This window comes from Dermacentor variabilis, chromosome 4 (genome assembly GCF_050947875.1).
Source record: "Dermacentor variabilis isolate Ectoservices chromosome 4, ASM5094787v1, whole genome shotgun sequence".
Classification (NCBI taxonomy): domain Eukaryota; kingdom Metazoa; phylum Arthropoda; class Arachnida; order Ixodida; family Ixodidae; genus Dermacentor; species Dermacentor variabilis.
The window spans coordinates 23,785,674-23,798,929 of NC_134571.1; the positions used below are offsets into that span (position 1 = coordinate 23,785,674).

At 43.6% G+C, this 13,256-nt stretch overlaps 2 protein-coding genes across 5 annotated transcripts in view; one reads left to right on the plus strand and one right to left on the minus strand.

The window, feature by feature from the left end:
- LOC142578811 (ATPase family gene 2 protein homolog A-like) overlaps positions 1–5,897 on the plus strand; it is a 27,110-nt gene extending 21,213 nt beyond the window's left edge. For all 3 annotated transcript variants that reach the window (XM_075688402.1, XM_075688404.1, XM_075688405.1), the window contains 2 exons: positions 555–719; positions 4,889–5,897. In XM_075688402.1, the coding sequence (XP_075544517.1) occupies positions 555–719; positions 4,889–5,077 (354 nt within the window). In that variant the 3' untranslated portion in view covers positions 5,078–5,897. The remainder of the gene's footprint in view (positions 1–554; positions 720–4,888) is intronic.
- LOC142578812 (xaa-Pro aminopeptidase 3-like) lies at positions 1,320–13,239 on the minus strand. Of its 2 annotated transcripts, XM_075688406.1 has the most exons (5): positions 12,869–13,235; positions 11,503–12,453; positions 9,658–9,899; positions 6,406–6,526; positions 1,320–5,268 (listed from the first exon to the last, which is right to left on the minus strand). In XM_075688406.1, the coding sequence occupies exons 1-5, from the start codon at positions 12,897–12,899 to the stop codon at positions 5,087–5,089; spliced, it is 1,527 nt and encodes a 508-aa protein (XP_075544521.1). In that variant the 5' UTR covers positions 12,900–13,235; the 3' UTR covers positions 1,320–5,086. The 2 variants fall into 2 exon arrangements, with proteins under 2 accessions (XP_075544521.1, XP_075544522.1); XM_075688407.1 differs by lacking the exon at positions 6,406–6,526 and having other exon boundaries at positions 12,869–13,239.
- Positions 13,240–13,256: the final 17 nt, after the last annotated feature.

Here is a 13,256-nt window from a genome sequence, read left to right on the forward strand (position 1 = left end):
TGCAGTGTACCGTTAATAGGTGCAGAAGGTGCAGAGAAACTTGTCTGAATCGAATAAACCTGATATGTCAAGAGTGTAATTCTTTTGTTACCACTGGTTTTCAAGAAAATTAATACTTTGTGTGAGATGTACCACTACATCACCAGATTTACTGCTACATCATCATCTTGCCTTCACTTTTCATCTTGTATTGCCACATCATCAGCAATCCAAGATGAAAAGTGAAGGCGAGAAACCACCATGTGTTGTCAAGCCTGCATCTACGTGTTAAGAAAACAAATTACACTTTTATGAGAACGAACCTGAGAAATACTCTCTCCATCTACTTATATGGAGGTGCTGATGTGAGTGTGCACTTGTGCAACCTGGTCAAACAAGTTATTTTTCAGAATTGTAGAATACCGGTAGACAATATGAACACATTTTAAAAGGTGTTGCACCACTAAGCTTTTGTTGCTTCTGAGGAGGCAATGAACCATTTATCGATTTGCAGAAACCAGACACTTTTTTTTTTCCATTTCTCATGCTGGTGCAACTCACAACCTTCTCCTCAGGCCCTTATGCGACCGGGAAGGTTGGACAGCATTGTGTATGTGCCACTGCCCGACATTGAGACACGAAAGGAAATTCTGCACCTGAACCTTTCAAAGAAGCCTCTGGGAGATGATGTTGATCTTGAAAACCTGGCACGTAAAACTGATGGTTACTCTGGAGCAGAGGTAAGCACGCCACTTATGTCATGCATCTCATCCTTGGGCAGAGAATGTACATACAGTATGTCCCTGCTACCGTGCACCAAACTTTAATAAAAAGAAAAAAAAGGTACCTTCTATGCTAATGAAACCAACTGCTATATGTTGTTTAGCAGCAGCCTGAAGAAGCGTTCAGTATTTTTTGTGTTGCACCTTATAACTATTAATTATCACTTTAATTTTATACATACGGCAGACATGTCAACATGATGTTTTAGACATTCAAAAATATCAAATTCGGTTGTTTGCAGTGCACTATCACTTGCGTGGCATTTTTTTCTGCATTCAAGGAATTACACCAAATTTTTTTTTTTAATTGTGCAGAAATGATCAAACAAGCTCATGTGCAACAGCCCTTACCCCCTTCTCGCAACTCTGTTGTGCTAAAGCATGCATCCTTTCCTTCGGCGCCTTTGTGTCAGACTACTGTCAACCACAAAAATGGATGAAAGAGGCAAAGAAAGCTATTCGCTTTAAAAAGTCGTCCAGACGTCCCGCTTACACGCCATGGCGGGGTGCGCTTTTAGGACAAGGGTAGAATAAGGCACACAGATAAACAAACGAGAGTGCTTCTAACAACTGATGTTTATTGAAACATTCCATGTTCAAATAGGTGTATACAGTAGAACCTCGTTCATACATTTTGAAAGAAGCCGTGAGAAAGAATGTGTGATCCAAAATAACCAAAAAATTTGACAGACTCAACTATTGTTATCATTGACGTAATGCGAAGCGTCGGGCAGATCGTTGTGGCACGAGATGCTGATGCACGTTGAGCTGGTCGTGCTCCTGCGGCCCTAGAGGCGTTTTGTTGTCTTCCTATTGCGTGGTGTTTTAAGATGGCGATGGGAAACCGAAACGAAATCTAGCTGGTAGGCGACACTGGTGCCGGTGAAGCGAAACGTGATGGCAACTTTGCACCGCCTGAAGCATGGAATGGCGGTGCGTTTGGAATATGGCTTACTAAATGTTTGCAGTATGCTACGAATGGCACTACGCTCTACGCTGTAAAACAGATAGGCAAAGATGCTCATCGCAATAGGTTTGGTGGCATGCTGTGAATGCGGCACGCTGGTACCGGAATAAGAACTGTGCACGCCATCACTTTCACAAGAGATGGACAGCTATACACTGGTCTCGATCGCACATGTAGCGCCTTTTCTTGTTCACGTGGGATCTAACGGCCAGAAAACGTGTACGATCGCAGTCTGCAGCAGGAAACGGTGGAGCATTTCAGTTATTGCCTTATTAAAAGCGTGCGCTACGCTTCTGACGCGCCTGGCACGTTTTCTTGTTTACACGGGATCTAGCAGCTGGGAAACGTGTCATACGGTCGCAGTTTGGCAACATACTGAACACTGGTGCCAGATAATTGTGTTTTACAGGAACATATGAACCTGTCAAAATTGAGTAACTCTATTCGATCATTTCTTGCATTCTCGATTGCAAACGTTGGCGCCGGAAAAACGTACTTAACGGGAACATATCAATGCGGTGCTACTGTACAGTTAAACATCAGTATAACCAAGTCAGTAAAATCGGCAGTTTGCTTCGTTACGTCGAAATCTTGTTATATTAAAATTGGACCTTTTATGCAGGTAAGCACCGTCTCCAATGGATTTTTCTTACACGAAAGGGGTCACAAAAAAAGTTTTCCGAGTTATCGGGCTATCGGAGAAAGCAAGTTGGAATAAGAAAAAAAATTCATTTTATTGAATTTGAGGGTCGACGACTAAAGAAACGAATTCATGCGGTGCCGAAGATATGTGCTCATTGGTGGTACAAAGCGAAGCCAGCCATGCTTTCGTGTCCATTCTGCCCCCACGGCCGGTAGTGTCACCCACAGTGGGACAGCGCTAGCATGAAAAGTGGCAGCAGTAGGCAGCGAATGTTTCATCTGCCCCTCGCTTCAATACGTCCCCGAAACTTGAGATTACGCAACCTCCAGTACTAAACGCGAGGAAAGGCAACAGATGATGCCACACCATTGTGGCATGCCCACTCTTTGCACACATGGCAGATTATCTCTAAGATAGGGCATGCGGGCTGCTTCATCATGCTATCAGCAGCCATGCGCAGTTTGAAGTTTTCAAATGTGTGTTCTGAAAGATATTGTGTAAGAGGTGCACTTTTTTATCACAATCTTAACAATGTGCGGCCTTTACACTGGGGCCATACTCAGGTCCAATTTGACTGCACACTCATAATACAGCCATCTTCAGTGCCCTCAATGGTGTTAGATATGGCTGTGACATCAATGCTTCTCACAACGATGTCCGAAGACGGTGCATAGAATCCAAGAGCATGCAGACAAGCTGCATTAACCTTCTCTTCAGTTGTGTGGTCAGCACTTTTTTTTTTTTTTTAAGCCTTTGGGTTGCATAGCCGACGATACAGTTCTTACATGAGTGCAGCCCATACTCAAATATATATGGTGGTGTAGACATAACTACCATAAGCATAAAAGTTAATAATCATAATTAGGAACAAGAAAAATTAATGCTTCTTCGCGTTGCTGCTAACAACATATGGTTGTTTTCATCTACATAAAAGGCTTCACTTCTTTCCAAAACTTGATGCATTATAGCTGGGGCACCCATTATATACAAAACTAGGGTCTAAAAAGGTTCTGGAGTTTTGCATACCAAAACTACGATCCTATAAGTCGCCTTGAAAAAGGCAAGTCCACTTGTCTAAATGTTGGCTCCCACTTTGACTTTGCTCTCGTTTTGTTCATCGATCCGATTATGAGTCACTGTAGATTAATTTTGACAACCTGCTGGTCTTAATGTGCACCCAGTACATGAATGTGTTTGCATTCTGTCCCCATTAGCTGTTGTGACCGAGGTCGAACCCATGATCTCGTGCTCAGCAACACAACGCCATAGCCACTGAGCTACCACAGCAGGTAACAGTGGTCTGAAAAATTGCGTGAGGGATGCATAGTCGCAACAAGTAATGAGCACAAGGTACCCAGATAATGATAATAATTTAGAGATGTAAGAACGTTAAGTGATGAGGCCAGACGTACGAGATATGTTCTGTTCTGCCGAGATTTCAGTGTTTCTTTATGGAATGTTCTAAAAGCAGCTGGGTGTTGAAATTTTTTGAAAAAACAAAATAGAGAAAGCTGTGATGCGGCCTTCATTGTGCATCAGGCCCAGTGGAATTTTCGTTTTTCTTTTCCTTTTGTAGTTAAGGACATTTATACACTAACTACTTATTATAGTTTACTTCTTGTGTGTAAAACAATTAGTTGTGAGGACTTGTCAGTCATGTCATGTTATACCAAGTGCTGTATGACACTACTGTAAGAAGTCCTTGGAAGGTGTGCTTACTCATGTGAAAGTAGGCTGGTTTTTTTTTTACTTATTATTTTGTTCAGATGACAATGCTAGAGCTGTTCACATAGCTCCAACACAAAGGAGATACAGTATGGTTATTTGAGGGGTGAAACAATGCCATTTTTATTCTTTTGCAAGAATGCAGTACTTTAAAAGGCGCACCATGAGGACACACAGAAGCAGTGTGTTCAAATGTGAAGACATAGTACTATAAAATTAATCTCATTGCTAGCTGCAGCACTGCATAAAGCTTTCATGGCAGCATTTGGCACTAAATGTCTGATTAACTTGCAGACGTTGAAAGAGTGCCACCATACTCAAGCTTTCTGCCACACATACTGGAATACACTGTGATGTTGCACAACAGAAAGCATAAAAGCACGCCTTTGAGCACACTTATTTTATGCTTGATGCAAATTTCTGCCAACAGCTAAATAACTAGTTATGATACTGTAAATTACTCTGGCTTGCTGCCTACGTGCCCTAAATTATATGGTAGCAGCCAGGGACACTGTCAGTGCAACTATAGAAAAATCCCTGCTCAGGGTGTTGGTGGAAGATGTAGTGCAGTACTTGTCATGTTATCCACTGACAGTTGCTGTTGCAGCTCCCCATGTTTCTGCACCCTCCTTTTGAACTTTTTGCAGTGCTGAAATTTCCTGTTTCCCTCTTTGACAACACTTTTCTTTTGTAACTAAGGGAGAGTTTTGTTGTGTTTGTCAAAGGCCTAAAAAATGGCGCACTGGCACTGATGACTGTTCGGTGAGTAAATATGAACCCGTCACTGAACAGGTTGTGGCTGTCTGCCAGGAGGCGGCACTGCGTGCTCTGGAAGAAGACATAAATGCCACGTGCATCGAGGGTTGGCACCTGGAGGCAGCGCTGAAGCTGGTCCAGCCACGCATCTCACCAGAGTCTATTCAATTCTACGAGTCCTACTGGGCATCTTCTCAGAGCAGGCACACATCAAAAGAGTCATGAGTGCGGTGCTCATCTCTTGACCTCTGAAGGAAAACCACTGGAAAGTTTCTCTAGCAGGTCTGGTTCACGTGCACAACTCTCGGTCAGCACTTCCGGTCCATTGCTGGTCATAAGTACATCATCCTCTATGCGCATGCCCACTCCACGAAATTTCTCGGCAACTTTAGTGTTGCTGTCGGGTATGTAGATACCTGAAAAACAAACGTGGCGCATAAAAGAAGTGTAAGATTTGTGCAACCTTTAGAAGCTATACAGGCAACACAGTTCACAGGAAGATGAAGGATTGAAGTGATTAAGAGCAGTCTACAGGGCCAATGTTCCGACAAACGAATTTGTGCTCGTCAGGGCCGCCCTGACGATACCTTGTCGACATGTTGGCTCCATCCAGCGACATACCTCGTTCTACCACTGTGTATAGCATTAGATGCCATATGTCATGCACAGCAAATAGTTGTCAGTATTGTTCAGCTTTTCACCTCTCTGGCTGGTTTGCTGGCACAGTGTAGCAAGGGCTCTATACTACATTTATTTTTTAATCTCCAATTAAGAAGCTGAAATACTTTCAATAAAAATGGTGTGGGAGAAGGGGTTTTGAAGCAGAGACAGAAAGTAAACAGGGCCAGCATTCAGCATAAGGACCACTGTACACTGAAAAGCATAAAATGTCCTCAGTGTGTTGTCACTTAAAAACAAAATACTAAGAGTTCATCACACTTGTAAAATATATGTTCTGTGTTGACTTTTCACCACCAACATTTTAAACATTTAGGCAAGGATTTCTAACTATACTTCATAACATTAAAGGTCATTGTTTACACCATTTGTTTTGGTTTTAAACACTATCTAAAGTTGCAAGTTCAAAAGCTTTGAACCTACATATCAAAGCCTTGGCTAGATGTGGTGTTCGGCTACTCTTAGAAGTGCAGACAACATTTAAGTGCGGCACACTTCTGCTGCCACGCTCTGACCATGTCAATGTTGGTTTCACAACATTGATGGCAGTGAGGAATGCTAAAATATTTCATGCTCCAAGTATGGTAAAACGGCAGGAACAAATGCCTGCTAAGTACAAAAAGGTTCATGTAAAAAAATTCACAGCTACATGTTTGACCTTGTCAAGGAGACTGCCATTAGGATGCTTTTGAGTAAAAACAAAACATCTCTTCTATAATGCTGATTATACAAATGTAGTGCCCGATTTATACCCTGCAGATGTTATTTAATATGAAACCCACAAATTTGAGGATGCTTGCCAAACATTATGCTGTTAGTCACTTTAACAGATGTATGCTGTATAGATGCAACAATAAACTTGGAGCATGACTGACCTGGCTCCACCGTAAGCACTGAACCTGGAGCAAGACGCAGGCTGCGAGGGATCAGGGGTGTATCATGGACATCCATACCCAAGTAGTGTCCGACGTGGTGTGGGCAGAGTTTATGGGCTTCCTACACAGAGAAGGCACAGTCACAGTGCAAAATGTTGCTCAAGAGATGTGGCTAAGTGTCTGGTACAACTTTGCTATAGCACATCTAGAATGGCAGCCCACATTTTCAGTCCAATAACTGTAGGCACTGCCAACCATACACTATTGTGGCCATAATGACAACTTGCCAAGTTATCAAAAGCAACCCTCAGATTCAGGGTTCACTTAGTCCCAGAACTGCTTGCAAAGGAAAAGTCTGACAATAAATGCTGAGTGGAATATCTTGAGCTAAGCAAATGCAATGAAACATATTGCTGCAGCACCCACCCAATACATGACAACTTTGCTGTGTATGCTGTAGCCTAGAGGATGCCTACACAAAAACCTACTCTACCCTCAGTGTAGTTGATAACATCGTTTGTGACATCTAGGGTTGCCAAGGGACCTAATTATTGTGCCACTGTTCCCAATTTGATGCCACTAGGCAATTAAATCACCACATCAGGGTTATAAATCTGGCCACTTCCTTCTACAAAAGTATCTAAGCATGTTACTTGTGCTGGCAAGTCATTCTTAACATTACTAACTTAACATTACTAAATACACTTTGAAATGGTCTCACCTTTATAGGGGCCTCAAACCACTTTTATCGAAGTCAAGGAATGCACTTGAAGTTAAAATAGACTATTCCAGAGATACTTTGCTGCAAGAACTACTTCAGTGCATTCAGCAATAGCAGACTTATTGACACTGATGTTTGTACTTCACTTACACTGTGAAGGCTACACCGGTGGGCATGCCCACAACGTTCTACCTACTGAATGTCACTGTGGCGCGCAGTTTTTTTTTTTTTTTTGATGTTCATGTAGAAGCCATTACTTGTGATTTCGGCGCCTATAACGTGCCAGACGTGGATGTCCTCAGCGAGCCACGCGTGCTCAGCCATAGGATATTGCAGCACCCCGCGGAGGCCGTGGTATCTAAGCTAAACAACAGACTGCAGCTACATGAAACTGCAGTGTGTATGCGCAGCGTTTGCTTTGTGCACAACAGGGCTTGAGTGTGCGCTCGCGCTTGTATGCTCCAGTCTTGCCATGCTATGTGGTGCGGACCAGCTTTGTCCTGCACCAGCTTGACAGACGGATAGTAGCCACATCCAACTTGCACATTTCGAAGTGCTATCAATAGCTCAATACGAAGCGAGGTCTGCCAAGGAATCTAACCAGGAGTGCTCAGGAGAGTGTGCGTGCTGGCAAGCATGCATGTGGTTTTGCCTTAAGTTTCACGTGGTTCAAGGCTAGCTGAGTGTTCAGAAATAGTTGAAATTAGCGAGACCTGACAGCTACACTGATAAGCATGGTGGCCACAGTTTAATTCCTACGCGGGTGGCCACGCCCAAGCGTTGAGCAGACGCTTGGCCGTGGCCAAGCATGGCCAGCTTCTTCCAGTAGCGGAATAATGAAATTCAAAAGCAGATTCTTGCTTAACATTAGCCTGTTTATTAAACTGTGTCAACAAATATACACAGTAATAGTAAGAAGCACACTGATCCAAACACCCTTCTTAATAGATATCAGCTAGTGGCCAATAGCAGCAGCATTAATAAACAAATTAAGACAGTAAGAAATAAAGCGTCCAAAAAAGAGTGAGAAGCAGGCTTCTACTGAAAAGCAAGCATTTGAGAAAAAAGTGACTTCGCTCTCAGCTTGCGAGCTCCCCACACAACTGCAAAATTTGGCTTAGGCGTTCACAGTAGTTTATGCTATCTGAAGACTCGTGTTTTTTCACCAAAACTGGAATGGTTCAGAACCCCTTTTACCCCTTCCGTACCATGCTATTATCTCAAATTATGACCAAAATTGGACAAATTATTTTTAGACTTAGTTGCAAGATGTTCCACTTCCTCCACCAGAATAAATTTACTCCTGCTTTAACTGCCCCATAGATTGTGTACTGCCATCTACCAGAATCGGGATAAAGCACTCAGATGAAACCAAATCGTCCATGGCATTGTTATAATAAGCATGCAGTCAACGAGCAAAGCTCATTCTTGGCCGTTTTTACCAGAAACACATGGATGAACTCTGCCAGCAAATCCATGGCATGGAAGGGGGGGTTGAGGAAGCACAGGCATTGCATTTTTAGCTTGTTAAATGAAGGTCCGAATGCTTTATTATCCAATAAATACTGGCAAGCACTAGAATGCTCTAAATAATTTACTGTAATACTTGTCTTTACCAGTCAGTCTTGGTACTGGTACCCAGGAAGTGTATGCATCATCACATCATAATAAATATGCTGGCTCACTCAGTTCCTGCAAGTACTGTAGTTTATCCTTATTGCTACATCAGCAAATTTTGCACCGTGTCCTGACATCACAATAATGTTAATGACTCCAGATCTGGCATTTTGTGAACAATGTCGGTATGACTTTAAAATATCTTGCAAATTTCTATCTGTGAGAAGCATGTGGAAGGATTCCTACAACTTCAAAAATATGTGCAAGTACTTGTTTAAGACTTATGTGTTGCAACAGCTACTGCAACAAGTTTCAGTAAGAGTGTTTGTTCTATAAAATACGATGCCTTATGGGTCACCAGCAGAATGTCACACAATAGTGAAAATAATGAGGCTGTTCGAAGACATGTCACATAACGATATTTCAAAGAATCTGACAAGTCTGTGCAATTCATTCAATATGATTATTGCTGCCAGTAGCACCTAGGTCATGCCGGGTGATGGATCTAATAGCTTTCAACACTATTAGTTATCTGTGCAACATCTATGCTACACTGTGATAAACATTGATTTATGTTCACACAATGTTAAGGCACATTTCGTACAGTACTGCAGAGGAAGCTACTATATTTACACTATGTAAATGAGCAGAGAAAAGCTAAACAAGAAACGTGAAAGTTATCTGCATGTGATAAACTTCGCACATATGTTTAGAAATGTTCATAGATGGTGAGAAGTGTTGGTAAATCGCAACATGTTTCTACAATTAAGGTTTACCACTTTTCATTTTAACCAGAAAAGTAATACCAGACAGCATTTATAGCTTTGCAAAACAGATGCCAGATCAAAAAAGTACTCGTGCAGTAACTTAATACAGTCTTTTACAGGGTCATATAAGCGAATGGTTGCTCTTACCTGCACAAGCTCAGTGTCTGAAATGCGAGGCGACAGAATGCCGGCTTCTCGTAGCCGATGTCCAAGTTGGGCACACATGACGTGAAACAGGGCATCAAGTGACATTGGCCCCTCCAATTTTTGTAGCAGTAGCTGCTGGACATCCCAAAGCAGTTCGTATAACTCCCGCTGGCCAGACTCAAACTGGCCATTTACAGGCCATGTTCGTGTCAAGTCGCTGGTATAACCATGAAGCTCACACCCTGCACAGACAATACCTTGTTATTTTTCATGTGCCTAAGGCTCTTTCTTAACATGACTCTATCACCGGGATGCTAGGGCTCTTTATGTTGATTAATCTGGCACATGCAGAACTTTGAAGGAAGACACCAACCCAGACTGTGAATTTAATTGCACTGCGACACCAACAGGTCCTCTCATTTCTTTCAACCACTTGTTATAATGCAGTATATTTTGTGTGCCAACCATATTGTGTAGAGCCCAGCAATACTTTATTCTTTAGCTGCCAAAGACAAACAAAATACATACCGTGCTGGCCAAAGTTAAAGCGGAAATGCTATCACCGCTCTGTGGTAAATTTAGAAGCACCTGGCATAGCAGGCGACTTGCGGAATGCTGTCCTGGTTCCTCTGTATTACCACGTATTACTTACTGCAGCGAGTGCTTCAGCAACAGCTGCGACCAGTGCATCCACCCAAAGTGTGAGCTGGTTGCCTGTTTGTTTTGCCCATCAGAGGAGCAGATGTCCAGGGGCCCAAGCTGTGCCATCTGCCAGTCACCTTTAAACCAAGCCACCAGTCACCTTTAAGCCAAGCCTGCAAGCTTAGTTTAAAGAATTTGGGCCTCACTGTGACAATTTGTCCCATTAGCTTCTTCAGCACACATGCACCTTGTTGCTCTAGCTAGCTCCATGTACCAAGGCTTGTGTAAAGCAATGTCATGCGTCATATAGTCTTTTTTAAATGAGTTACTCTCTACAATGAGCCATCCAGCAGTGACTGCATGGGTCTTCAGATGTTTTCTCTTCTCTAACTTGTCATTCAAAGCTGATGCAGCTGTCAGTAGCATGGCAATTATGAGAGCAAGAAAATGGAGCTGTATGCAAGCTGCACCTGGGAGGCGATATTTGTTGCTTGAGTAGCTGTGATAGACAGTACGCCACTAGTGCTCTAGCAGCTATTCACCAAAACATACATGTATTTATAGGGGGGAAGGATATCAGGGCCCAAATTTAGCCGGACATGCACAACAGTCTCGGGTGATCAGGTGATGACTGGCAAATGACACAATGATCTTTCTCTTTTCTATTATTACTACTACTATGCCGCTGCTGTGGCCTATTAAGCCTGCTTGCCCTGTTATGCAGCCGCAGGTGTTAAGAAAAGTAGTCGTCACTGAAGCTGGAATTAATGGCCTCCAGATGGATTTGCTGAGTTGCACTGAAACAGTGCAGTGACAATAAAGCCTACGATTACTTACCTCTCTGCTCTTACACGAGTGTGTTAACAGATTTTTGCATAAAATTTCTGCATATCAAAACAGAGTTTATTTACTAGAGGAAAGATTAAATTCCTTCAGATAAAAGTCCATAACACACTTGGACATGCATATGTGTATTGTCATTAGAACAAGGTGACAATAGTATAGTGTGTTTAGTGTAAATGTGGTGCCTTGGTACCCACATTTGTATGAAACAGAACTTCTACAATGGAAGGATGTAACGTAAGTGAACTAGTAAATGGCAGCATCTTGCTTCATTCAACACTGGATCCAGAACAGTTTTATTATGTGATTCTGTACCACATGCCCAGTTAGCAATTCATGCTAACCATGTGTTACACTTACCTCCATCCATTAGCACAAGTTCACCACCTAGAACTTGCTGGTCGTTGGCCACATAGTGAATGATGTTTGCTCGTGTACCTCCTGCAACAACCGGTGGATAGGCGAGTCGCTGCGCACCACGTATACGACATTCAAACTCCATTTTTGAATGCAACTGTGCCTCTGTCACTCCTGCATGAGACGCTCGCATCACTTCCATCATGGCTTCACAGGCTACCTTACAGGTCTGCTTCATCAGCTGCTGTTCCGCCTCAGACTTTATGAGCCGTAGCTTTTGTATAAACAAACGAGGGGACTCTACTGCCACATTGCTCTTGTTGCTGTCGGCAAGCCGCCTGAGGATATTGCTTGCTTCAGGTCGGCTAGGTGCATTGTCGTACCAGAGGGTCGTAGGATACTTTGCTTTCAGCAGCTTGCCAACATAACTTTCAAGCTCTCCTATTTCGTAAGCTACGTCTACACCCAGAAGATCTACAGCACCATGGGGACCAGCACACGGTCCGTCCCAAAGCTCAGCATGTGCATCTCGTTGTGGAACAAACATCACCGACTTCGGTTCTTGCTGATTCGCGCTTGTGTGAATCACCAAGGCACTGTCAGGCTCTTGGAAGCCAGTTAGGTACAAGAAGTCGGAGTTCTGACGAAATGGGTAGGGGATCTTGTCGGACATGTATGCCTTTGTAGCAGAGAGGACGACAACTGCGTGGTTTTTTGTAGTCCTGGTTCCCGGAGACCCAGAGACCGCACACAATTGCAGAATGTCATCGATGAGCTTTTGCCGCCTGTCGGCGAACTCTTGCCGCGTCAGGCCAGGTGTAAGCTCGCCTTCGCGAAGTAGGTGCGGGTGTGTGGCGGCCGTGGGCTGCCCGTACAGTCGCGGCTGTCGCGAGCCGCACTCGGGCTTTGCCGCCGTTGTCTGACACAGGCGGTAGCCCGCTGCCGTGGCTCGGCCTGGGAATTGAAGCAGCACGCTATTAAGTTTCTGAACAGCTGTTTTTTCGAGTTAAAAGCCGGAATACGTGATTTTTTTGGAACGGTAACAACATGTACAGAGAACGTTCGTACGGCGGCCTTTTTCTGAGCAGCGTGCATTGAGCTTAGCTGGCGCGCCAAGCAAACCTCAATTCAAACAGACTAATGCTGCTGTCGCACGCGCAGTTTCATCTATATCGAACTTTTCGAGCAAGATCAAAACACGGAGCAGGTAAAAGTCGAGCGTCCTTAAATACATGTCGCAGCGCTAGATCTAAATTGAATATATATTGACGCAAGCTTTCGATGCCCAAGCACACTCTAGGAAGTGTATGTGACAGGAATACAGGTCCGCCAATGGACAGAAAGGCACCTCTGACCCAAGAATACTCACAGGGCAGTCGCGATGTAGCGCTGTACCACATGATCAAAGTTGCGGGACACTTCTCTCCAGAGATAAATCGTCGAAGGCAGATAAGCTTAGAAGGAACCTGACAATAGCGTCAGAAACCTGAGGCACAGCTCCAAACTGAAACGACGAATTTTACGACAGCATGTTTGGACACAAAAGGAGCGAAAGTGGACGGAAACTGCATCGTACATTAGCACTGATGACAAACTTCTTAACTTGTGTCGCGCACTCTGCGGGTGATAGCAAGAAAATTTGGAACTTGTAAACTGCAGTTCATAAACGGGTCGCTGTTTCAATACTTCTTTGTTTACTCTTCATAGCAAAGCAGTCGCGGCAGACCTCAGCTGGCGCTCACGACGCACCGTATGCC